Genomic DNA, 26761 nt, shown 5'->3' with positions numbered 1-26761 from the left:
TTCTGCTGTCAAGTACAAAATAACAGAGGCAACAGTAATGGTTGGAGCTGGTGTCTGCAAATGGCAATGCCTGCCCTGTTAGCGCCACTGTCATATTGCCTTGTTGTGTCCTTCTGCACATCTTCATCATGATTAGGACTTGTTCCTTTATTTCATATACTTTAGTACAAGTGATCTGTCCTTTACAGAATACACTTCATGATGCTGAAAGTACTCATTTTGAGACAGAAAAATATCTATGGCAAGATTAATTCATGGAATTAGAATTATTTAAGGATTATTGTAGTTCTAGAACTTAGAATGCAAATTCTTTTTTGAAGACTTGCACTCTATTTGTATTTGCTACACATTTGTTTTCTTTTGAGCCAGACTCCCACAAATACAACCTTTCACAGAAAGGAGACTTTTTGAGTATTCGAAATACCACTTTCTGACACATTAGCTTGGTCTTTGACAATAATACACATGAAGTAAGCTGCAGTCCTTAAACCACTATAACTTTTCCTGCAGTAGAACTGTATATATTTGTAAATATGTATGGTATAGTCTAGTGAACACAGAAATAGATATTTTTACATATATGAAAATGCAGTCATCATACTAATGGCAACTCTATAGAAAGGCAATCTTTCAGTAGTTACCACTTTGAAGTCTAGATAATACTCAAAATGAAATCTGTACTCATGTACAGATAGCTCAGTTTAGAAAAAAACACAGTATCTGCAAATAGGTGAAGTACAATTTTGACATCTCTATCAATTTTCCAAACATTTGCCTACATCATTTGAATGGTTGCATCTTAAACACCCTGAGTGATATTAATGACAACTTTGACTCCCTCTCCCCCACAGGATCAGGAAAACCCAGCTCTTCTACCTTACAATCTCTTCCTTTAGAAATAAATTCTGTTTAAAAATAGGGGACTTTCCTGCATTATCTTTCCCTATTACAATAACCATATTATAATTTCCTGCCTGCCTTTCCTCTCAAAGTTTCTTAAGAATCCACAGTATTGAGCAAGGCAAAGGACCACTAAGATGGCTGACAGAGCCGAGCTTCTCATATGAGGAAAGGAGAGGCTGAGAAAGTTAAGACTGTTGAGCCTGGAGAAGAGTAGGCTCAGTGAGGATCTTATCAATGTGTACAACTATTTAATGGTTGGGAAAAAAATGAAGAGGAAGTGAGACCATGGGGAGAGGCCAGTGACAGGACAAGAGGCACAGATTTAAAACAAATAAAAACCCAGAAATTTCTATCTGAACTTATGAAAACACTCCTATACTATGAGGCCAGTCAAACACTGGAATGGTTTACTGAGAGAGCTTGTGACAGCTCCACCCTTGGAGATACACAGGCACCCTAAGGGACACAGTGTTGGACAGTGTGCTCTATCTGATCCCGACTGTGCACCAGATGTAGCAAGTAGCTTTATGTCTGTGTCCACTTCTAGTCACTCAGCACTTCAGACCTGGAGTGCTTTTAGCCTCTGCTCAGTGCTGTTTTGTAGAGACACAAAGTAGCAGCTTATAAGTGATGCTATCCCAAGAAACTCATGGAAGACTATCAGTTTAAATTGAGATGCAGTCATTTTAGCATCCAGGAACATCCTCCTTCATAGTTCATTGCATGATTTAAGTTGTATTTGCAGGTACTTGATTGGACAAAGCAGCATTGACTGATATTTCCTCTGTACTATCCATTTGTAAATTGTACCAAAAAGTGGGTGTTACAGCATAGAGAAAAGAATCATAGGAATTAGACTCAGAAGTAATTTAAACTCTGAACTTTCAGTGTCTGCCATGGAAGATTATTTGTACAGCAAGGAAAAAAAAAAAAAAAAAAAAAAAGGATTCACATCCAGACACATGAAAATTAGTATCAGAACAATGCTTTTTGGGATCTCTGCTCAAAATTCTGAACAGGAATTGTAAATGCGGCATTCTACAGGTACAGTTATCAAGGGAACTGATTTAACAAGGAGTAACAAGACTGAATTGATGAACTATTTTATTCTGTGCCACATGAATACACAGAGAACCAAGAGTAGTCATGCTTCAGGTGCATTGTTTCAATTAAAAGTTACTTTTAATGAGTAAGACCCCAAAGAGTCTGACTTCTGTTTCAAATAGAACTATCAAAGGGAGCAAGAGGAAAAAAAAAAGGCATCCAACTACAAAAAAACGTAGTGAAACTATCATTGAATTTGCCAGTATAGTATTTGGAAGTGATGATTTCCCTTGCAGCTGGCTGTCAAGTAAACTTTACTCCAATGTTCAACACGGTTTCATGTGATTCATAACTCTAGGCATTGTGATGGAAAACAGCATATTTTTGCTCAAAAACCTGAGGCAGATTTGAGAAGAAAATGACCTCTTGACATCCTGAAAAGAGATACTATTTTTTCATCTCTGTATGTATGGGCAAAATATACAGTATCTGTTTTGCCAAGGACTGTAAGTATGTATGAATACATATTATATCAGCCAAACTGGAAGTATCTTGTCCTCAGTGACACATACACAAATGATAACTGTGTAAAGTAGAAAAAGGAATTTGCATCCAAATCAAACTCATTCCTCTGAAGTTGGAAAATCACAACACTGTTGCCTATTCAAACAACTGAATAACTGAATTGGGTTTTTGTAGTTAAGACAGGCCACTGAGGTGGCAATAACCCTGAGGTGAATTTGCCTAAGTTTTCATCAATGCAACGCTTCCAAAGAAAAGTATTTTAAAAGCACAGCTGTCTTAGTGTATGAAGTCAGGGAAAGAAATTAAATGGCTGAGGCCTAATAAACTTTTTAACTGCTAAATATTATCTGGCAGCCATCTTTTGCATTTCTTAGCCTCTACCAATATTTAAGACAATATGTATGCAACTTCAAGAAGAGAAGGATGTAAATGAGAATCTTAACCTACCTTATCAAAATCAGTATCAGAACTGTAAATGTAGCCATTTCAGCTCTGTGTGCCTACATCATACCATGTCAGTTAACAATAAGAATTACTAGTAGACTGTGCCTGCAAAACCCAAACCCATTATCTGCCAACTTCCCTTTGAAATTTATGTTCAAATATTTCCTGTTCTACAGAGGAGTTTTATTTGAAATAAATCCTCTCCACACTCTTCTGTGTTACACACACCTCAGTTGTTTAGATCAAGCACGTATTGAATCTGTCATTTCTCCAAAGGAGGTGGTAAAAAGGTGACTCAGACATACAAGAGACAAACAGAGATGATTTTTTTAACGTAGCTTCTAGAAGTTTCTTTGATGACTCCCAAGTGGTCTTCATTATCTCTTTCATGAAACATTAACCCCCTCATTCCAAGATGAAAAAGAAATAAAAAATCCTTTTTTTTTTTTTTTTAATAAAAAAATACATCTAGTGCAAAATCAACTACATTCGTAGTGAGAAAATCCCTTGCTTTAAAGGACAGCTTTGTATCAGCATTTTATTGCACCTATAACTTAATACTATGCCCCTCAGGATAACAGCTGAGCACCTAGTGCAGGGTTTATTGTGATATGTGTTTTCAAGTCTTCCAAGACAATAGATTTGTTTGCAAAAGGCAAATAAAGTATTTTTCAAGCACAGCTCTTATGAGTTTAAAAAAATATTTTTGTATCTTTGGATAAAAGGCACTGCCAATGTCATTAGCTTTGAAACTGTCAGAATGGCCAGGACTGTAGACCTATTTTCATTACATTTAGAAGGGTTCACGTGAGGATTTTAACCTATTTCCAGAGAGTAAGATGTTCTATACCACTGAAATTCAAGGGGAGCATGAAACTAAAAACCAATATCTCCCAGTCTCCTCTCAGCACGAATTACGAACAACTGTGCAAGAATACGAGGCACACATTAGTGGCCTGGAAATAGCACCTGCACTTACCCACCATGTTCTCTGGTGGTGGAAGATGGGATCAGTTTTATTCACAAGTACATTCTGTTCTATTCACAGTTAAATTCTGGTTAATGCTGCTCTTCAGAGGTCATTAGCAGTTGTGGCAGGTTGCAAGTAATGAAAAGCAGATATAAACATGCTACCTACACAATAAAGAGAAAAGGAAGGCACTAGGTAAGCATCAAGGACTTACTGATCAAGTGCTGGTAACTATGAGAAAAAGAGAAGCATTGCGTTCTTAATGTATAATTTCTGCAGTTGCTTCATTACAATCATGAAATGAAACACTTAAAGGGACAATAAGTGACCTGTGATACTGCCCCAGCATTTTCACTAAAATCTGAACATATTGTTTCTACTGTAATTCTGAGGCAAAGCTGTAGGTGACAATAGTGACTACCACTCACAAAGAGAAGCATAAAGAAAACGGTAGAGAAAAATCAGGTTCCAGGTGTCTCATCTGGTTAGTAAGTCCTTTCTAGAACAGCAGTGTTTTTGGATTGCTTTTTAGGGAGCTGTAGTTATAGACTTTCAATGGCGGGAGCTCTACATCCTCCCAGGGAGTTAATCCCAGTGCTTCACCAGCCACCTGGAACTCACTCAGCCCGCTGTCTAACCTGCATTCCCCATAAGACCCAAACCCATTGTTTCTCACTTGATCCAAAGCATATAAGGACACTGCCCTTTTCCTCTATGTATCCATCTAAGTGTATCCATCTTTCAGTCATCTCCTTTTTAGATCTAAAATGCCATAAACTGAATAATGAGATGCATGTAGCCAAGGCCAAATAGAACTAAAAGATGAGTTTTGTATCTTTTTAGAGTTTCATTTATATATAAAACAAACAAAAGAAATAAAACTCCACAACATTTTCATCTCATTTATGCGTTCAAGAAAAGTCAACATTTACAGATGTTTTATATTATTAATTGTAATAGTAATTTTCATGGATGTTTATTACATGAATGCTTGAAAAATGATTTCAAGCTTGCCTCTTAAAGAGAAATAAAATTGCATGTTCTGCTTCACTGTCATTAAAGAGGTATTTACAGATAAACAGCATAATCAGGCATGCAAGTCAGTACATTAAGATTCAGTCAAACTCCGTCTTCTTCAACAGAAATATTGATCTACTGCATTACTTACATTTGTTTACTTAAGGTAGACAAGAGAATCAAAGTATAAGTGTGAAGTGAACCAAGGGTGGATTTAAGTCAGACAAGGGACAATCTTTTCCTCATAACATCTAACATCTGCCAAAAAAATAAGAAAACCCTTGCATGAAAGTACTCTCTTACTTCAGGTCCTACTGCAAGGAAAAAAAATCTACCACAAGAATAGTGCTGTGTTATTCCTTTGACTGTTGGATATTGCTTCACATCACTCATCCTCCTGAGGAACCCAAAGCCTAAAGACTTAAGAAATTAGTTTGTGAATTCTGTGAAGTCTGTGTTCTATACTTCAGACAGTAAATTTCATTCTAAGAAATATGTTTCTGCAAATCCTTTTGGTATCCATACTTGCTGCTGTTGCCCTCTTTCCTCAAGCTAGAAATAATATTCCAAAATCTGATGTGAAATGCCTGGGTTGGACAGCCTGAGGAACAAAGATCGGCATGTGTCATTACAGACCATATGGTATTGCTTGGAGAGAAAAGTGGAGCTCAGTGTCTATTGAATCACATAAAAGTTTTCAGGCAACTGTGATTTTAGTTAGCTCAACTTAGAGTGAACAAAGGTAAATGTATTTTTATATATTTTTCAGGAGTCAGATCTCGGGGTCTCCTATTTCCTATTTTTCTATTTTTCTATTTCTTTATCCTGTGAACTCCAAGTGCTTTTGAAAAAAACCTGAGAAGTCAATAGAAATTCAAAATATTTTGTAAATTATGTGGGATATGTTGAGGATCTACATCTATTTTACTATAAAATGTGGAATTATTACAGTAATGACACGGGTGTTTATACAAAGGAAAGGAAAATGTCACAGTGGTTATCCTATACATACTGTAGATAATTTTAGGCTTACTGGAAGTCAGATTTTCAGTTGTAGGTTAGCTATACTATAGACTTTGTAGGTTTAGGAGATGGTGAAACACACGCTAAGCCTAGTAGTTGTTGGTTTGGCTTATGAGCTGAGATTACCAGTTTTCCAAAACTCATGTACATGATTGTATTAATACTAAAGTCAATTCTCACTGCCATTTCCACACTTTGTCAATCCCCTGCTACCTTTTTCCACTAATATAACCAATTTTGTTAGCTATCACATAATATAGCAATATATGTGATAACTTACTTAATTGTTGAGTTTGCAACAAAAAAAAAAAAAAAAAAGATCTTGTTAAGAGACTTTTCACTAGTCTGATCCCAGCTTTCTTCATGAAGCACAAGTGGCAATCAGCTTCTGCGGGCTTCAGCTCACAGTTAGAAATAAGATATCCATCTTAGAGTAGCTAATAACTTGCCAGTGAGGCCATTTAAATATATAAAACAGAGATTCTGATGGTGTCCAACACAGTGCTCCGTTGTTTCAGGAAGTTTATGAAGTTGGTTACACAAAGATCACTAGTTGCTTTAGAAATTCAGTATTTTTAAAAAGGATCATTGTAAGTAATTAAATAAGCTAGTACTTTCAAGATAAGGCTTATTTTAAGCATCATTCTCAAATCCTTACAGATTTGTCAAATCAGGTCTAAGATCAGACCTGTTGTAATGCCAATTCAAGCTGTCTGCCAAATTTTATTTATTTAGATAAATGACTATTTCCCTTGCAGAATCAAGGAAATCTTGAAAGACAGGTTGTCTTTTTCTCTATTATCTGCCTCATGATAAACATACCTTCCAGAGAAACCCATAACACTGTAAATGAGCACTTTCACAAAATCACCAACGCCACAGACTGCTAAGATGCAGACCTGTGCCTTCTACTCTAATTTCTCCAGCAGAAAGAACAAGAGAGTGCTCAGCCCTCTGGTAATTCTTGCATGGGACCTCTGGTCTGTTGGCTGCTGGGGAGAGAAGTACCCTAAACAGGGCACGAGAGCAGAACTGCTTAGGCTGTACTGGCAAACTTCAAGGGAGAAGCCATTCTAGCCTTTCTAAACTATCCTATGGAGAGTAATACCTAAGCACCATAATGTACATAATAGCTAATAATATATATATTATATATATATAAATTGCATGCATACATATACACACATATGCAGTGGCTGAACTACAGATGCACCATAAACACCAGCAGAAATAAATTTGCCAACATCAGCTGAAAGAGTAATACTTGACCAAATGACTTAACACGTAATAAGTATGCTTCATGTTCTCTGGAAGACAAGTTAACACATAGCCTGTCTTCTTCTGAGGGAACTGCTGGAGAGACAAGATGAGGCTCTGTACTTGTACTTCTCCAACAATGATAAAAGGTACATGAGAGAATGTTTCTTCTGAGAAATAGCAGCTTGAATAACACAGAGCCTAAAACATTCAAAAAAGGTGACTAGAAAATTAAACCTTCCAGTTACTACAGGTAGCCTGCCTGAGATAAGAAAGGAATCCTGCTTTCAGCAAGCACCCTGTTTTTCCTAGAATAGCCAAGAAAATAGCAGCTCATCAGTTATCTCCATGATATCCTAAAGTTCTCCCCAGTATCTTTAGACATAAGAGCCCTGCTACATAAAAGGTTTCAGAGAGGGCTGTGGAGAACACTGTACCTCACATACAGGCGTTGGCTGTTAGCATACTGACTGCTAAGAGCTAATAAAGAAAAGTTGTTCTTGTCCTCAGCTGCAAAGAATCTGAGTCTTTACATTCAAATTGACCATAACTCATCTGTAAAAACAACATTTTGTTGGTGCCTGCAGGAGGCGGAGTCATGAGGGAAATCCATCTGAAGCAAGTAAAATTATGACATTCAGCTATTCACTTTGAATCTAAGCAGTAAAAAAAAAGTCACGGAAGTCTTACATACAGTAGTGACAAGCATTAACAAGCTCAGGCTGTAGAAGATGGGAAATATGTCATGCTAGAGCTTTTTACTGTGATCAAAGGATAATAATTTCTTACAGAAATAGTGAGAGAGATGCCAGTTCTTGTAGCAAACAATAAATCGATGCAAAATTATAAGTATAGATTACAATGGCTACAGTTTTATTAGTGCTGTTAAGTTTATAAATTGTTTATAAAAAAGTTTAAAAGTTTATAAGTTGTCCTTACAGTTATTTTTTTGTAATCTTTCTAGGAGTTAGGCATGTGCATGCCCTTTTGACTGCAGTGGAAGTGGTACGGAGAAATCTGGTGCAGGTCTGAAACGTTTCCATATAGACTTTGCATATTACTGAATAAATACATTTCCAACAGCCTTCAACATTTAAAACTTTTTTTCTGATGCGTCAAAGTCATGTAGGGCTATTCCTGAAAAGTGATTGGCAAATACTGTATGCTAACATTGCAAAACATGCATAACTTCTCTATCTCCTTCAGAAAATACTGAACCCTTACCAATTTCACTCTTGCATTCAAAAGGCACTGCCTCCAACTGAGTGTAAAAATCTCAATTTTAGCATTAGTCTTTTACAGTTATTTTTAGGTTTCTTCTTGAAATATCAGTGAATCTGAATTAAATTTAAAAAAAAAAAAAAAAGAAATTAAGAATATCCCAGGATTGTTTGCTGACCAGGTGCCTCAGGACTTGTGATAAAAAATCAGAATAGTCAAATAAACCTGAATGGAGAGTTCAGGTACAGGCAAGGGCAGGAATCACATCCTCATCTTTGCAATCTCTTGCTGTCCAGATGCTCTGTGGTGCTACAGGTGAACTTCAAGCTTCACAGTCTAATTTAGGACTATGGGTTTTTAACAAAATTGCTGAAGAGAACTAAGTGTCTCTAATGGTCTTCAGTTAGTTTAAAGATATTGCAGTCAACACTGTGAGCAACACAATACAAATTTTAAAATGATGAGATTCCCTTGAGAAAATATATTAATACAGATCTTCTAGTTAATACAGCTATAAAGGCCCACTGCCAAGCTGTTTTCATTAAGAAGTAATGGAAAAAAAACAAAAAACAAACCTACTTTCTCACATTTTTTTAACTGTCCTCATCTTCTTCCATTAGCAAAACAATTCTCTTACTCTTCCACTGAAAATGTTAAGAAAAGGAACTGAAAAATAAATGTGCTGCATTCATTTTGTAATGTTATGTCTCTAAAAGTGTAAAATGTGGGAGGCTTTTGAATGAAATATGATATTTAACTTCTTGATTGTAAACTTTGTTTTGGTTTCTCATCCCACTGGAATAAGAATGTTCAGAATTATACGAAGAATAAATAGGAGTCATTTTTACAAATGAAGCCAATTTTTCATTTCCATTTTTCAATGGGAAAATGGGATTCCCTGTCACATTTTCTTAGTTAAAAATATGGATCAAAATATATTTTAAACTTGTCCTTCTCTTACCTAAAAATCAGTGAAAGTAAATCCCTAGACTCAAACTGTACCCTGAAATGTAAATTGAATGAAACAGGAAAGACCAACTGTTTTCCAATACTAGCATTTTCAGGACTTCATACAAAACATTAGTCTTATATACATAATTACTTATTTTCATTAAAAAATGTTGGATTTTCTCCTGATCTGGCCTCCTTCATCTCATAAACAGGGAGTTGATCTGAAAGGGAGGCACAAACATATTCATTAATCATAGGTTTTTGGTTCTTGTTAATCTTCTGTTCACCTTGCTTATAATTCAAGTAGCACAGTAGAAATATTTTATTAATAAATGTACTTTACAGTACTCATACTGAGAAAAAAAAGTTTTGACTTCATTAAATGTCATATTTACACTAAATGGTAATGTTAGCGCATCTGGAACTGCAATAAAAAGAAATAGTGGGTATGACCTTTTTCAGAATAAGTTTTTGAAGACTTTGTCTCTTTCATTAAGCTAATGTTGTGTCAAAATCAAAGCTTGGGTGCTTGAATAGAAATTAGACATTGAATATTAAGAAAATATCGTGTTTCTGTCTAGACAAAACAGGTTGGAAATGACTTCTGGGTCAGCGGACAAGACTTCCTACTAGCCTGCACTTATTCTTCAACATTTTTACTTAAAAGAAGATAACCTTCTATGACATCTTTATAAAGTAGGAAAGAAGAAAAAAGTATGATTTATTTTTTTTTTATCACATCACATAATACATAGAAATGGATACGAGTAATGAATTTCAGTATTAAAGTACATTCAAATATAGTTCAAAAACTTTTGTTACCGTGAAGCCACATTCCCTGTTATAGGGGTAGGCTGATTTTACCAGATAGAGGAATTTGATCTATTGTTCTAGGTCATGCCCCTTGTTAATCTATTCTACCTTACAGAAGGAGTAGTCACAGGCATCCCAGTATTCCACTTATTTGCCGGCTCTTGTTTCTTTGTTTATTCATTCATTCTGTCTGTCTGTCTATCCATCTCTCTCCTAAAATGCATCATGACATTTGGAGATCTCTATGTCTGGTATATATATATATATATTTTTAACACAGTGTACATATATCTCAGTGCATGGGAGTACCCTGATCTCCAGAAAGGAGTTTTTGTTTAATATATAGATGGCATACAATACCGTATAAACTTCTCATGACTCAAACAAACTTTCTTCTCACAGCTTTAAAAACACCCCATGTGTGGAAACTGGATGACATGGTTGTCTTCTGCAGAGAGAAAACAGTATTTTGAGGCACACGGACAGCCTCTCAGTGATTTGGAACTCTGGTCACATATTTTGAAAGTGGGGTATGATGGCACATCCCAGATGATAAAGCAAGCTGTTTTTGTTCACTTCATTGCAGATCACATCACAAAATTATACTATTTCCACTACAAAAACCTTTGCAAGTATATCACCTAGCTGTGCAGCTCTACAGAAGTCCAGGCATTTGAGGACTGTTCAAGACCACTTTACAAGTTGGAAAAAGCAGAAGTCTTAGGTAAAAGTTGACATAGTATCACTGGTATGTTACCTAAATAACCTGGTCATCTTGATAGTCTTTATAAAAAGTATTTATATATGGACAATTATTGTAAAAGTTTGTCTGATTTCTAGAAAAATAGTTGCTACTGGTTTTTTTTTGTGTGGCAATAGCAGAACTTAACATCATGTGTAGCTGATGTTGCAGGTTCGTTTCTGTTCATGCAAAAATAAAAGTACTGTTCTCACTATTAACCATCACATGGTTACATAACTGTTTTTTTTTTTTTTTTAATGTAGAGCCCACGATCTGCCTGAAAGTCACAGTAAGATATAATGAATTCAAAACTATGAAGAAATAAAAGGAGAGAGAAAATCGCAGGGGATAGGTTCGAAGGACCTAGCAGAGTTCTGTCTGTTTAATGTGAGGTTTATGCTTCTATTAGTAGAGTACTTTTCATGAGGTACTATTCCAAGTAATCATGTTACAGAACAAATGTTTAACAATTTTTTGTTTTCATACATAGAACTACAAAGTACAGTCAAACAGTAATTGCAACTTCAATTTCTTCACAGTAAGCTTTGTTTTCTGGAAATTCCATTCCTCCAGTACTATGAATTGCATGGACTGCATGAGGTCCTTATGAGGCAACCTGAATTGCAGGATTTTTTTTCTCCTTCCTTTTAATACTCTGCTTACTCCCTTAAAAAGGCACTGTTGTGGACTCTCACTGTACTGCTGGCAACAGAAAAACATTGTGACATTTCAAAACTGGATTTCTAGAATAAGCCCTTTGCCCTTTCATTCTTGCTGGCCCTGGGGCTAACTCTAAAGAAACCTCAAATCACCTTTCTGCTATACAGAAGTAATGTGTTCGATCTGATTAAAAATAAATAAATAAATACAGGTAGCTTTAAATGGATATGGAGGACCTTTAAAGCCTCACCTTCCATTAGGAAAGCATCATTCTCCAAGAGCAAACTAAAGAAAGAGTGCACTTCAGGGAAGTACAGCGTTCAGTGCCTGTCAAGCAAATGTAAAACACAAACCACAACAGACGTGACTTCTGCCCTGATGGTGGGAGGTAAGAAGAGAGCACTTATCCCACAGCTGTTACCCTGGAAGAGACAATATTTTCTTTTCTACTTACTCCAGATTTGTATTTGAAAGTGAGAGAAGTAAACAGAGGGGGCAAAGGGCCAACAAAAAGAAAGGTCAATTTTAGCTTCCAAATGCAACAATATACAACAATAACGATAACTATTAATCCTCTCCTCCTCTGCATGAGTTCTAGGAATTGATGAACTACGTGGCAGAGAAAATTAGCAGAGAGGACAAGTTCTTTGTATAGGTCTGTCTGAGGGAGGTGGCAGGAGCAAAGGATATATCAGTTCTGGTCTCAGCTGTAAAAGGAAAAGTGTCCATGTTACACTAAATAATCTAAAACATGCTGACTTACTGCTGAAATTAGAATGGACACTTACAGCTCAGGAAAGAGACTGAGGAGTCACCATGGATTTTTCTGTGAAGTTATCTCATCCATGCACAGCAGCAGCCACCAAGACAACAAGACAACAAAATACCAAGCACTGTCAGTAAGGACTTTAAGAATGAGAGAGTTATATTTTGCCACTTCTGTTTTGATATTCATATATTGAATATTTCAGGTACTTCTGGAGTTCACAACCCAAGAAGGCAGAGCTAGAAGCAGAAAACGGCTATGAAGGGGATGAAGCAGCCAACATATGTGAAGAGGCTGAGCAGTTGGTGTTTTTCAACTTGATGAGGAGTAGGTGTGTAAGGTGTGACTTAACTGGGTCTTACAAGATGATTAAAATGGTGGACTGGTTGACTGTGGGTGTTGTTTACTCCAAACTGCACCTTAAAGAAGATAAATAATATATGTTTTCATAGAGAAGTTGGTGAACTTTAGGAATTGTTGCTATAATGGCAGAAGTATGAGTGGTTGTGAAAAGGAAAAGTCAACAACTGTGTGAGCAGATCTATAATCAGATACTATAGAGAACAGGTGTACATATAATGTCTGATATACCTAACACAATGACTGTGGTTGTTGGTAAGAATAGGGAGAACGGTCTTAAAAAGCTTCATGGGTTCATATGCTTCTCCCTGTTGACTAGCAACTCTTTTTGCTACCATGAAGGCAGAACACTGGACAAAGTGAATCACTGTAGTACCATCCAGTATGGATTTTCTTGCTGTCTCTCATAGGTAGACCATAAAAGTAGTAGAATATTGGTGTCTAACACAAATTATTTCTTCAGGCATGAAGTGTCAACCCATTTCAAAATCATAATAATTTTTCATTTATTCTTTTAATCTTTCAGCTAATTCAGATAGTAAAGGGCAGTTTTCTTTGAATGGTAGACATACTCCCCCAGCTATATACAAAACTATGCATAGTCCTAGTCTATGCATTCTTTATCTCACATGTACTCTTATCGTTGTATATATAAAATATGTTGATAAGAGCACAAATATTTTTCAAGTAATTTTGGAGGTGAAACAGTGCATGCTGAAAAGCAGGAGAGTCTTCGTATTTCATGTCTGTCACAATTGCCCCCAGTGTTTTTGTCTGGTCTTTAACATCCCACTCATGCTTGTGTAGTTGCCCCTGTAGAACTCCAAAACAGCAGAGCTGGATCTCTCTTGCCGGCATTAGAGAACTCTTCCATGGTCTTTGCCTCCTCAGAAAACTTGAATATCATAGATATAACACTTAAAATGAGGCAATGGTTACAGGCCTTTTGTATTGTGCTCTGCTTCAAGACAAAGACTGACTCCTAAAATGTCACAATCTATCTATTCCAAGAAAATGTTGTCATTAATATTGTCATTAATAGATAAAATGATAATGCAATAAAACCAGTGATACAGTAACCAATGATGTTTTATAAACTCTTCTGTGTGATAAAGAAGCAAGATATTCATATTCTCATCTTATATGCAAATATGCTACCACTAACAGCCTTGAGGCTATACCATATAGTAGATCACATAAGTGAGTGGATGATCTAAGAATTCAGTTTATCAAATCCCTATATTCTTTTCTGCCTGCTAGTGTGTGGTGTTTTCGCTGGCAATTATGATAAATTAAGAAATTGCTTATGCTTAGACAATACTCCTAACCGCTTTATGACTGTGGTTATCTTGTGATTGCCCTCAGCAGTTACGTGAATATCTGTTTTAATTTCTTTTACAGTGAGTACATTTGCCTGAAAATTTCCACCCAGCTTTCCAGAGAAAAAAACAACATTGTTCTCAGAAAAGGTTTTTTTTAGTTTGTTGGAAAATGTCTCCCCTTGGTATTAATGTGACCATATACTCTACTGCCTTTAACCTGATTGTATTCTGTGCAGGTTCTTATACTATACCCAAGGTTATGATGTCTGAACACTTCATACAGCTAAGCACCCATCAAGGTGAGCTATACTGACCAAGTTTTCTCTGTTCCCTCTTGTAACATCAAAGTGTGTTATATTAGGTTTTAGTGCACATATTCCTCAGCTACTGATTGGTTATGAGCTGCTGTGGGAAAAACTATGGTCAAGGAAATAATCTTTGCTGGAAATTGAATGATATTTCTGATCATTCTTATATATAACAGGAATTAAGTTCAAAGCTTTAGACCCAGAGATGAAAACATGCATCCCGAGGTTACCCTTAGAGTGAGAGAGTGCTCAAGAAGTACTGATGTCCAGAATGATAGTCATTTGAAGTCCAGAAAGATACGACACTTCCTGATCTTATTGTATTGAAAGGTTATTTGCACAAATACTTCTCATAAATACCTATTTTTCTATAATTTAACTCTGTAGCAGAAGAGATGAATTGCTGCAACCAGAAGAAAATCTCAAGTTGTTCCTTCTATCTGGAGGAACACACCTACGCAATGATACTTGGGTAGTGTTTCCCCAGTTATGCTCGGAGGCTATATTTTTATTTTGCAAATCTCTAGAGAATTTCTTTACTACAGTCTATTTTCTCTAATATTCAGGAAAGACACTGTCATTTATGATGTCTGATGAGTTGTGTCTTCCCCTTATAACTGCAGTTTCTAGTGCTGCTGCACAAACAAAGTTGATGGAGACCATTATGGATTTTTCACTTGCCTGGAAGAGGAAAATCAATTTCCATTTGATCAAACAGGAGGTCACTAAATACTACCAGCTGCTCTGTGACACTGTAGACTTAAGCAGTAGTCCTGTGAGACAGACACGAGTAGGGAGCAGTATCCTAGAGTGCATTAGTACACAGATAAATAGAGAGGAAAATGAGACACTGAAAAAAAATGAGCTGAGAAAGGAGAGTAAGCTTTTACTTCTTCAAAAATATCTGGACAGAAATACTGCACACAGAAGCTGGAGCACTTGCATCCAAGTGAGTCTTGCTACATAATTTTCTTATGACGGAGATCTTGAACTTCCATGCGCACAGTAAATCTACCACAGGTGAGAGTTCAAGTCATTCTGTAAAAGACAGCTGGGACAGCTGCAGCCCTGAGTGATATGTACTGTTTTGCCACTGTGAGAAATTTTAAAACAAGACTTATGCAGCTCACTTCAGGGATATATTTAGATGTGAACATGAATAAATAACTAAATGAATAAATAAAAACAATCCCTACAATATCACAGAAGTGAAATGAAGTGAGCTGTGTCATTATTCTTGTTTACCTTGGTCATTTTCCTATTGAGGTGAACAACTAAGGGAGCTGGGGGGACAAGAAGAACCTGAATAGTTGTCTGAACAAAAACTGAATATCATGTCTTAAATACATCATCCATGGATAAAAACAAGCAATAGTGCTGTCATTCCAGCTGAGATCCAATTAGAACAAGTTACAGATTTACTAGTAAGAGTTTGTTTAGTACTAACACAACGGTGGATTGTCATAGAAACATACACCTTCCAAAAGAGAGGCAGTAAATACAAGGGGGATGTTCTTCAGGAAACAGACCTTGTTTCTGATTTCTATCTATAAGTATCACAGAGCAGCAAAAGAAAAAAAAAATTAAGAAAGGACACCCTTAATTTAATTACATTTGCTCCAGTACTTCAGAGAATTTATGAGAGTGAGACATATATATCTACTAAGCATATATTCCATCTTGAAATATTCTCTCTTGAGTCAAATTTCTAGAGTTTTACTGCACGGGCAATGAAACAAAGAATGGATCCAAATTGGTTTTAAATTAATCAAACTCACAGTTAAAAAGCAGAGCATCATCACGTAGGTTAAATGTCAGTTGTTCATCTTCAAATGTGTCTTTTTTTTAAAACTTATCACAATTGACCTTTTCAAGTGTAACGCCCAGTTAAAACCAGGAGAAAATGGCAATATGATAAGAGAAGGACAATTTCAGTTATAACAAAGTCGTTATATAAAAGATGAAATATGAAGATATTAATTAATCTCTTCTCACTATTTTCTCAGTAAGGCAGTTACACTTCTGAGTTCATGGTACATGTAATGTATGTGATCTCACAGCTGAATTATCGGTGAGCAAAGAAGACAGGAAAATGTATTTTAAGAGTGAGAAAGGCTTCATTAAAAGCTGCAGAAGTCATGGAAAAAACTATTATGGATTTCTGTGAGCTTTATATGAGACCATTAACAAACAAGGGAATATTTATTCAGGTTTAAGTAACTTGAATAAAATAGCTAGTCCTTTGGCTATCACATTCACTTTCAGCTTCCCTCTTTGGTCCTTTTTTTCCAGTCACAGACTGCTCTTTTGCAGAAATAGTGCAAACATTCACTGGGAAGAAGAATGAAAGCATCCTGTTACAGAGCATTCCTGGGCAAGCTTACCAGCTCATTATATGCCACTACTGCCCATGCCTGACATTAAGAAAGGGCCTGCTACATCACTGAATACACTTAGCACCTGGAAGCAGACACATTTTAATCCAAGTTTATGAGAAAATTCCTTTTTCAATTCAATTGTGTTTAGGACAAAATAATAGCCTGACTTTTTTGAGTGCATCAAAGCATGTTGGAAAGCAAGCTGTGCTTGTTGGGAGCTGAGAAGTGCACACATGGGCAAAGTTTGTTCCAAGAAGGAATTGTTCCCCTTAATTGCTGTCAGATGAACAATGTTAATGAAGTCAATGACTCTACATAGAAATTCACACATTTTTGCAATTTGTGACCTGGCTGCTCCGTGTATGTGCTGCAGAAACAGAGCTTTAGCCTAGTACAATTAAACCAAATGACAAAAACCTCATTGACTTTAGAGGGAAAAAGTTCTGGTAAATGACAGATGCCAGCTTGTCGCAGTGAATAAAATATTGATCAGAAATCTTATTTCCAACAAGTTTGTTGTCTGCTTGGGACCATGCAAGTCACTCCAGTATGGATCTTATATTCCTAGCACAGATAAAACTCTCACTGGCTTAGTAAGCGGTTTCGCTGAAAACAGAATTGAGTAAATGAAAGTTTGGGTTGTATCATTATCTCAGCTTTCTCTAGTGAGCTAGAGTATTGTGTTTTAATTGACATAATGTGCATCAATCTTTCAGTCACATTTGCCACTTAACGGTAGCATCTTCCTAGATCATTCATAATTTGTTCCTGAATCTTCCATGATTTAATGAAATCCCTTGAACCGAATAATGGCATTAGCACTACAAATAAACTGAGTGATTTCATTACATTTCATATATTTTATTTTTGCTTTCATTGTTATGACAACCAAACAACTCTATACATGTGGGAAACAAAACCAGTTTTATCTGGAAGACTATTTAATGTTTTATGAAACTAAAATGAATCTGTGCTTAATAATGTGTGGACTCAAAATGAAAGCATATAAGTCTTCTTAGGGGGTGAAATTGCATGCTGTTTCAACAAAGAATAACAGACTAAAAAACCTTGGTTTAGAAAAAGCAGACCACAGAAGCCTCCTCTCTAAACACAACATTTACAATGCAAGCTGTATAGTGTAGAACCTACACCAAAGTCTATTAATCATGTTGTTAATCTGCATGATGAGTTCAGTGGTTGTTGGCTGCACATTTTTAAGGATATTTAATGAGTTCACAAGAAGTAAGTTCTCAAATAGAGTTAGATTTAATCCCTGTCCCTCATCAGCCACATGACCTACAGCAACAGTCTTTTTCCAGGCATGGATTGAAGAGTCCTCTGTAAGCTCAGGTTTTCATATGGAGGGGAGGATAGGAGACGTCTGGGTATGGAACCATCCTTAGATGTGGTATTGTCCCCAGATAGTCTTAAAAAAAATTTCAAGTACATCTATTTCCTTTGGCTTTCTCTAATAAGGACATTTTGAACCTCTTTTGGCTCCAGAAATAATGGCGTGCATTTAGGCTGCTAGAAAAGTTAGTATGCAAGAAGCTGTGTGGGGAAGTGCTGAGGGCGCACAACTGTAAGCCACTGGCACACTAGCACCTCCATTAGGTATCCCTAAATACCTCTAGATGTAAATGCTTAAGAGAAATGACATCAAAGTGGAAGTCTAGGGGTAAGAATGTGAGGAAAGAGGAAAAGAGTTGGCTTCCCTTTACCTGATTGGAACCCACAGCAGAATGGTGGGAATTTCTGCTTGCTTTCGGTGACTATGCAACAAGTAAATGTAAAAGGAATTTTCTGCACTCAGTGACTCCAATATGAGTGAGACAGTAGTAAATCACTCACATTTATCCCTTCTAAAATTAAGTCAAGAAGTAGAAAAAAAGGATTCAGTGAATAGGCACAGAGCTGGGAATACTTCATAAACACCTTGATATTCAGAAAAGATCAAAATAGGAATCTTATCATAGTAGAAAACATTTGTGATTCTCTGATCCTATTGCTGAGTAGACAATGTCTGGACAAATGAATTCTAGTGAAAAAAGATCCGAAATCCTACTCTGCAGGGAGTCCACTGCAAAAGAAGAAAACCAAGAAAGGTTATGTGAGTGTATGGAGCTAATTGTTCCCTTCAGTGATATGCTCTACTATATTACTGGGCTTCTGGGAAATTTCACTTGGAAAAGATCGTGTTTATGATACTCGTATTTTTAAAATTATTTTTTAGGCTGCTGTTTATTCTCAACATTTATTTTCAACATTTATTTTACTTTTTAAAAGTTAATTGTATTTCTGAAGTTAAGAATAGTCTAAAAGTTCGCTTTGAAAATATCAAAATGAAATGCTGAATTTTATTTTTTTCCATATTTTCTCAAATCTGAAATATTCACATATTGTTTTCATCTGTCCACACTTGAAATTTTCAGTGCACAATATATTTCACCAACATTTTCTTAAAAGAAAAAAAAAGAAAGAGAAAAAGAGAAAACTATTACCTTCGATTAGATTGGTACAGGAGGGAAAATCACCTGTAACTTTAATTCTGCATTAGAACAGAAATAAAAATCAAAAAAGGACTGGCAGTGACTGATGTTGAGAAATACTGATGGAAATGAGAAAGACTGGGAATGACTTCAGGCAGTTTGGGATCTCTCAGATCTGCTACTCAGTCAACAGCAAATGTACTCTCCATTGGCTTGGGGAACAGCTACCATGTAATACAAGTGATAATTTAAAGTAGCATCGTAATTGTGAATAAAAATATGTTAAATGTCAATAAGTCAATACACGCTTTATACAGAAATCCACAGAATAAAAAATTAGATTACCTTTAATTTGCAGTTGCTGGTCTGTAGAAATTCTGCTTAAAGCTGAACGGTAAAGCACTATAGGTAATGGAGTTGATTATGGTTCTGTACTTATCTCTCTCAAACAGAGCTGTTCGGACTTTAATGTTTGCAAAGTGCTTTGAGACAGCAGCAAGGAAAGTATTATTTTGTTGTGTAGAGGTATAGGCTTTTTGGTTGCTTGGGAAAGTTGAAATGATCATTTCCTGACTTAGTACAGTGGAGTTCATTTAAAGCAATAACAGGAGAGAAACTACTCCCCACGCAGCAATTCAAAATATTTTAAAGAAGCCTAGAAAATTGCTTTCAGATGGCAGCACAGTAAAGTAAAAAGGCAGATTTTTTTTTCCACAAGAATACTTTTCTTTAAATTGCCACTTAAAAAAAAAAAGAAATCTTGAAATGACAGTGTATGTGCATTAGGTTTGTCAATGGATTTAACAACTAAGATTGAAAAGCCTGTGGAAATCAGTAGGAATGCTACCATTAGGATGGGAAGGATTTACTTTTTTACTCTCCTCAGTCATCCTGTGGCACTGAGGATGCTACTTAATTTTTGCTTTACTTTAGAACGCTGTAAAATAAGAATAATATTTGTTAGTTTTAGTCAATACTTTGAGATCAGCTAGTGCCAAATTACAAAGTTTGTGAAGATTGTATATTTACCAGCTTAAAGTGAAGAAAAAAGACAAAGAGTTTCATAATGAACTTATACCTAAAAAGCAGCTATAGATACAATAGCATTTTGAGATTTAAAAATATGTCATTTACAAGAAGGGCTGCCCATCTACAAGAGGGCTGCAGGGAGGATCTGGGGAATTACAGGCCTGTTAGCCTGACCTCAGTGCCGGGAAAGATTATGGAGCAGATTGTCTTGAGGGAGATCACGCAGCACGTGTGGGACAACTGGGGGATCAGACCTAGCCAGAATGGGTTCACGAAGGGCAGGTCCTGCTTGACCAACCTGATCTCCTTCTATGATCTAGTGACCCGTCTGATGGATGAGGGAAAGGCTGTTGATGTAGTCTACCTAGATTTCAGCAAAGCCTTTGACACTGTCTCCCACAGTATTCTCCTGCAGAAGCTGGCAGTCCGTGGTTTGGATAGATACACTCTTGGCTGGGTAAGGAACTGCCTGGAGGGCCGGGCCCAGAGAGTGGTGGTGAATGGAGTTAAATCCAGCTGGCGACTGGTCACGAGTGTTGTTCCCCAGGGGTCGGTGCTGGGGCTTGTCCTGTTTAATATCTTTATTGATGACCTGGATGAAGGCATTGAGTGCACCCTCAGTAAGTTTGCAGATGACACCAAGCTGGCTGGAAGTGTTAATCTGCCTGAGGGTAGCGAGGCCCTACAGAGGGATCTGGATAGGCTGGATAGCTGGGCTGAAGCCAGTGGGATGGGATTCAACAAGACCAAATGCTGGGTCCTGCACTTTGGCCGGAATAACCCCAGGCAGCGCTACAGGCTTGGGGCAGAGTGGCTGGAAGACTATGTAGAGGAAATGGACCTGGGGGTGTTGATTGACGCTAGACTGAACATGAGCCAGCAGTGTGCCCAGGTGGCCAAGAAGGCCAATGGCATCCTGGCTTGTATCAGAAATATTGTGGCCAGCAGGAACAGGGAAGTAATTATCCCCCTGTACTCAGCACTGGTGAGGCCGCACCTCGAGTACTGTGTCCAGTTTTGGGCCCCTCACTGTAAGAAAGACATAGTGGCCCTGGAGCGTGCCCAGAGGAGGGCAACAAAGCTGGTGAGGGGTCTGGAGCACAGGCCTTATGAAGAGCGGCTGAAGGAGCTGGGATTGTTCAGTCTAGAGAAGAGGAGGCTCAGGGGAGATCTTATTGCTCTCTATAACTACCTGAAGGGAGGTTGTAGTGAGCTGGAGGTCACCCTCCTCTCTCGGGTGACTAGTGACAGGACTAGAGGGAATGGCTTCAAGCTGCACCAGGGAAGGTTCAGGCTGGACGTTAGGAAATACTACTTCTCTGAAAGGGTGGTCAGGCACTGGAATGGGCTGCCCAGAGAGGTGGTGGAGTCACTGACCCTGGTGGTGTTTAAAGAGCGCTTGGATGTTGTGTTGAGGGATGTGGTTTAGTGAGAACCATTGGTGAAGGGTGAATGGTTGGACTGGATGATCCTGTGGGTCTTTTCCAACCTTAGCAATTCTATGATTCTATACTACGCCTAATATCTCTCCTGTGAAAACAACAGTTATAAAGTACTGATTCTGAGACATAATTTTTCTTTTAGCATATATTTCAGGATATGATATTCCCATGTATCTTTACTGTGACATACAAACTAAAGGAACATGTAAATGTAGTATTAGTGAAAGCAGGAATAATATATTCAGTACATGGTACACAAAGGAATTTGAACTGTAAAGGAGATCTGTGCATTTTTTATTTTTTTCCTTTTTATTGTCCTTTCTGAGATTTCTAATGCACAACCTCCACTGCAGGGAATAGCAAGGTAAGCAGCCATAAAACTCAAGCACAGTAAAATACAGAACTTCCAAGTTGTGCATGGGAATATTATCAGTATTTCTACCTGAATCTTCACCATTCACTTTTGTTGATCAGTCTCAAAAAGTGGGGATGTGTACTGGATATGTGATACAGAAGGCTAATGTGCAAGGTCTAAGAAAATATGCTTTGGTAATAGTTATTAAAATAAAATAAAATAAAACCATTTAAAATGATTGTATGTTATTAAAATTGATCAGCAAGAAATAAACACCACATACACAGTTAATTTCAGCATGATACTATCTAGGAAGTTAAGAGAAGACAATTTTATTCTCCAAATATAAAATATCTCCCCAAAGATATGCACAGAGGTTACCCACATGTAACCTCTGACAAAGCATTGGGATCAACAAGGAAGACCTTATTAATTCATTTCATTAGCAAAGCTGCATCACATAAAATAATTAATAGTATAAAAAATAGACTCTGGTTGACCTGATCTTTATTATTAAATCCTTAATAAATAAACCCTTTCATTTCACCAAATAATTTCACTTGGATGTAGTTTACTCATAGCTTTAGAAAATTCAGTGAAAATAATTTGTTTCAAAAAAATAATATCTTGTCACAAAATAGTCAATTACAATGAATTTGAACATACTTACTTTTTTATTATTAGAATGTTTTCAGGAATATATTACAAATTTTCTAGACGTGGTAATTAATCATCAACATCATTTTCAAAAATAACATAGAGTTTCAACAAAAAATTCACCTCAGTCAGATTTTAGGTTGAAGGAATTCAATGCAAAATGTACTGATGGATCATTAATATTATGATGGTTCATAACTGGACCAGAATTACTCTCAGATAAAATTAATGAGAGAAGATGCCCAAATATTAATGCCTAAGGTCAATCCTTGTGTAATCTCTTGACTTAAGTTCATTACTTATAAACGTTTATTTGTAGCCAGTTTTCTGGTCAGCTTTTCCATCTTATATTCTTCAGACTTACCACTGTTGTCTTTTATCTAACCCAACATCCTCTTTCTTCTTAACTTTGCAACATCCAGAAGTTTCTGTGTAAAGCAAATGGCCCACTGCGGTGCCATCTATAGACACACAAGGCACCTCGATGACTTACACCTGATACGAAGCAGGAGTAAAGAGATGTACAAATTGCTCCTTTTGTTTGTCCTATAATGCTTTCCTATGTCAGGCCACTGCATTCATATTTCTTATATTATGTATCTGTGATGAATCTGAATTAGAAAAAAGAATATGTGTGTTATAATTATACACTGCAGTAAATCCCTCTGAGTATTACACTTTTCTCAAAAAAATAAAAGTTATTATTCAGGATTTTCCCTTTCCTAAAGTGAAAGGTCTCTGTGATTTAAGGGAGTTTTCCATTTTTTCCTCTACTCATATCAAAACCCTGAAGAATAAATTTATAAGCTAACATAACTTAAGAGGCAAAAAGAAAATTACGCCAGACTTTAAAGATGTCCTGATGGCCTATTAGTTGGTATTGGTCTTCTGTCTCTTGAGTGCTGTAGAGTGTGTAATCTAGTCTGATAGGCAGATAGATGTGTGAATTTCATATATTGAAATATTGAGTACTAATAACCCCACCAGACCAAAAACTTAATAATATATAGTAATTTGTGCCTGCCTTCCCAGTCCATCATGTACCTGTTTAATTAAAGAGAAAGAAGAACAAAGAAAAGCAGACAACTTATGTACAGGGTCAGTAGTTTTGTTAAACTAATGACCAGTAGTAATAGTACTAACGGGAGAAAAAAAATCTATTCACAAGAATCTTCTGTACTCAGAGGATGTTCCTTCATATTAACCAAGGCCACCACCTGTGGAAATGGCCCACGCTTGTCTTATTAGCATTGCAAAGACCGGCTGGTTTCTGGAAGAAGGAAAGAAACTTACAGCACGATGGTCCGCCTCGCCCAGGAACAGAAGATGCAGAAATCAGAATGGATAGAGAGAGCAACCCCAACAGCCATGTCAATAATACAGAGAGTTTTGGGTTTTTGTTTTAAAATTTTTAAACATTTTTATTTTTTCTCCACAGCAGAGAGGGAGTTAGATGTTGGCCTCCCACTCTGCCTGAGACACGCTGCGCCCGGCGGCGGGCTGCTGGTCTAGTGCTGCCGCCGAGGCCCCCTCTTGCGGGGCGGAGATGAATCCCGGGGGCTGCTGCGGGCCTTCCTCTTCAGGGGGCGCCGGGGCCCCCCGGGCAAGCGCTCCCTGCCACGGGCCGAGGGCTTCTTGTGCCGAGTGGAGGGACCTGCTGCCTCCATCTGCTCCTGCTCCTCCCGTGGCTCCTCTGAGGACACAGCGTTGGTGGTGGGGTGTCCTGGACCCTCACGAAGGGCGCCTGGGAGCTCCGCATTGCTGAGGCCTGCAGGGCTGGCACAGCGGCCTGGGCGAGAGGCAGGAGGCCCTTGGTGGGAGGTGGTGGTGCTACGGGCGGCTGCGGCTCTGTCCTCCTGCCCTCCTGCAGAATGGTCCCGCTGCCGGCGGATCTCTGGGCCGTACAGGGCTGCAGCGGTGGTGATGAGCCGCCTCACGAAGGGCGCTGTGTGCTCTTTGGTCAGTGGCTGCAGCACCCTCAGCAAGGCCACCTGGTTGAGCCCGTATGTGCAAAGGAAGCCCACCACGGTGCACTGTCTGGCAAACACCTCCCACCACTCGCTGCCAGAGATCGTTGTCTCAATCTCTTCTTGCAGCCACTGGAACAGGGGTTCGAGGTCTTGCGGGTGTTGTTCGAAAAAGGCAGCCCAGACCTCGGGCGGGAAGCTGTGCTCCGGTGCGATGAGCACTGGCTCTGCAGGCCCCTGCTCACCCTGCAGGCCGCTGCCCGAGTGTCCTGCAGGCTGCGGGACAGGACACTCCATGTAATCATCATCCGACCTCACCGAGTATCGGATGGTTTTTGTTTTGTGCCCGCACACGGCACACGTTGGCTTCTTCATCGCCCACCAGAACGCGCAGCCATAGCAAAGCTGGTGGGAACAGGGGGTCACGTAGGCGACATCCTCGCGACTTTGCCCACAGATGGGGCAGGTCCAGTCAGATGCCACCTCCATGGCCCCGGGCTGTGCGGTGGGCTGGGGAGAGCTGAGCCTGGGAAGCTGCTCCCCTCACCGGTGCTGCAGTGGGCAGGAGGTATGACAAACTGCAGAGAAGAAAGATAGAGACTGCGGTCACTCTCTGCCACAGGCGTCCCTCAGCGGCAAACCCTCCCAGGCCCTGCTCCCTATTGGCCACCTTGAGGCCGTGTCCCCATCCCACTCACCTCTGCTGCTGCAGCACACCCCGCTAGGCCCCAGCTACCTGAGCCAGGCAGGGCTGGGGAAATGAAGATGCTGTAGGATGGGCACCAAGAACTGCCGCCCCGAGAACAGCACAACCTAACCAAGGCCTCGTTCAGCGGGTCCAAGTCTCGCAGCTGTGCTCGACTGGAGTCCAGGCACGAGTGCACGCTGGGCTTTGCCAGCACCTGAGCTTATACAGCAAGGGCCTGTGAGACCACAATCATCTCTCGCTGATGTCACAACCCCTTCTTGCTCGGTGACCTCACAGCCAATGGCTGCATGCATTTGGGCACCAGCCTGGGCTTTCATCACCCTCCAGCCTTCTGTGATTTTCCTTTGTGTTTGTCACAAATTTGGAAAAATAAAAGTTGCGCGTTCATTATCTCCACACTAATCCGACTTTTGTGACCTGTTTAAACTTCCTGAAATTTTGAGAGTCACTTGTTGCCTGTTCCGTTTTGAACGCAATACAAATCGGCGGTCATCTTTATGCCGGGCTTGCTTTTTATACCATATGCGCATACCACAGGAGGGTATTTGTTCACGCTTTCCTCTGCAATCTACTCCACAGGATCTGCTCCAGCAGATGATCTCCAGAGGTCCCTTCCAACCCATGCCATTCTGTGATTCCGAGATTTTGTTCTATTTCAGGCATTCGCTTTTGCCTTGAAGGACTATTTCATCCCAAACAAGCTACTTTAGAATCTCTCTGAACTTTTGGCAAGCCTTTGGAATATTATAGTTTTTTATTTTTGAAAATACTTTATTTTTTGCAGTTTATCGATATTGCAGATGCAGATATGTGTGTTTTTTTGAGGAGTATTTGCAGGTATGCTGACTTTCCTGTTGAGTACTTTTTTTTTTGTTAAATTCTCTAAGCATGATAGAGTTTTCAGAAGTTTTCTAAGCTTTTGGTTTAAGCATATGTCTTGCCATATACGAGCATCCTTGCTTCTCGTGGCTTAGTTCCAGCAAATGTTTTGCATTGTCTTTTGCCTCTGAATTTACAAAGGATCTCTTTCACACAGAGGGTACTCTCATAGTGTGCACCTCTCAGAACAAATTGTGTATGCAGCACGTGACATCTCACTGCAACACACCTCACGCTTGACATACTTGTTTTTAATTCAGTCTCTGCTCAGTTCATGAATAAATGCTGCTTTTTGTATATAATTCTATATAAATCTAATAATCGAATAATTATTAATGTATATTTTTTCAGAGACATAAAAGGCAGATCTTATTTTACATCTTGTTCATTTTTTCTTATATATGTCATAATAACACAAGTTAATAGATAAATGCAAAATTCTTATTTGCTGTGTCCAGAATTGTACTCAAATTTATATCCGCACTTCTTGTTGCAATTCTCTCATTGTTTATTTTGTTAAAGGTTAAGGA

General features: G+C 38.3%; 1 protein-coding gene across 1 annotated transcript; it reads right to left on the bottom strand.

The window, feature by feature from the left end:
* Window positions 1–24039: 24039 nt before the first annotated feature.
* Window positions 24040–26070, bottom strand: LOC121113086. The gene is made up of 2 exons (XM_040695996.1): window positions 25342–26070; window positions 24040–25221 (listed from the first exon to the last, which is right to left on the bottom strand). Exon 2 carries the CDS (start codon window positions 25130–25132, stop codon window positions 24185–24187), a length of 948 nt encoding a protein of 315 aa, XP_040551930.1. The 5' UTR covers window positions 25133–25221; window positions 25342–26070; the 3' UTR covers window positions 24040–24184.
* Window positions 26071–26761: the final 691 nt, after the last annotated feature.

This window comes from Gallus gallus, chromosome 2, assembly GCF_016699485.2.
Source record: "Gallus gallus isolate bGalGal1 chromosome 2, bGalGal1.mat.broiler.GRCg7b, whole genome shotgun sequence".
Lineage (NCBI taxonomy): Eukaryota > Metazoa > Chordata > Aves > Galliformes > Phasianidae > Gallus > Gallus gallus.
The sequence above is the reverse complement of the archived record's forward strand: the minus strand, read 5'-3'. Positions and strand labels throughout refer to the sequence as shown.

Coding starts and splice junctions, on each gene's coding strand:
- LOC121113086 (XM_040695996.1), bottom strand. CDS start 25,132: ATGGAGGTGGCATCTGACTGGACCTGCCCCATCTGTGGGCAAAGTCGC.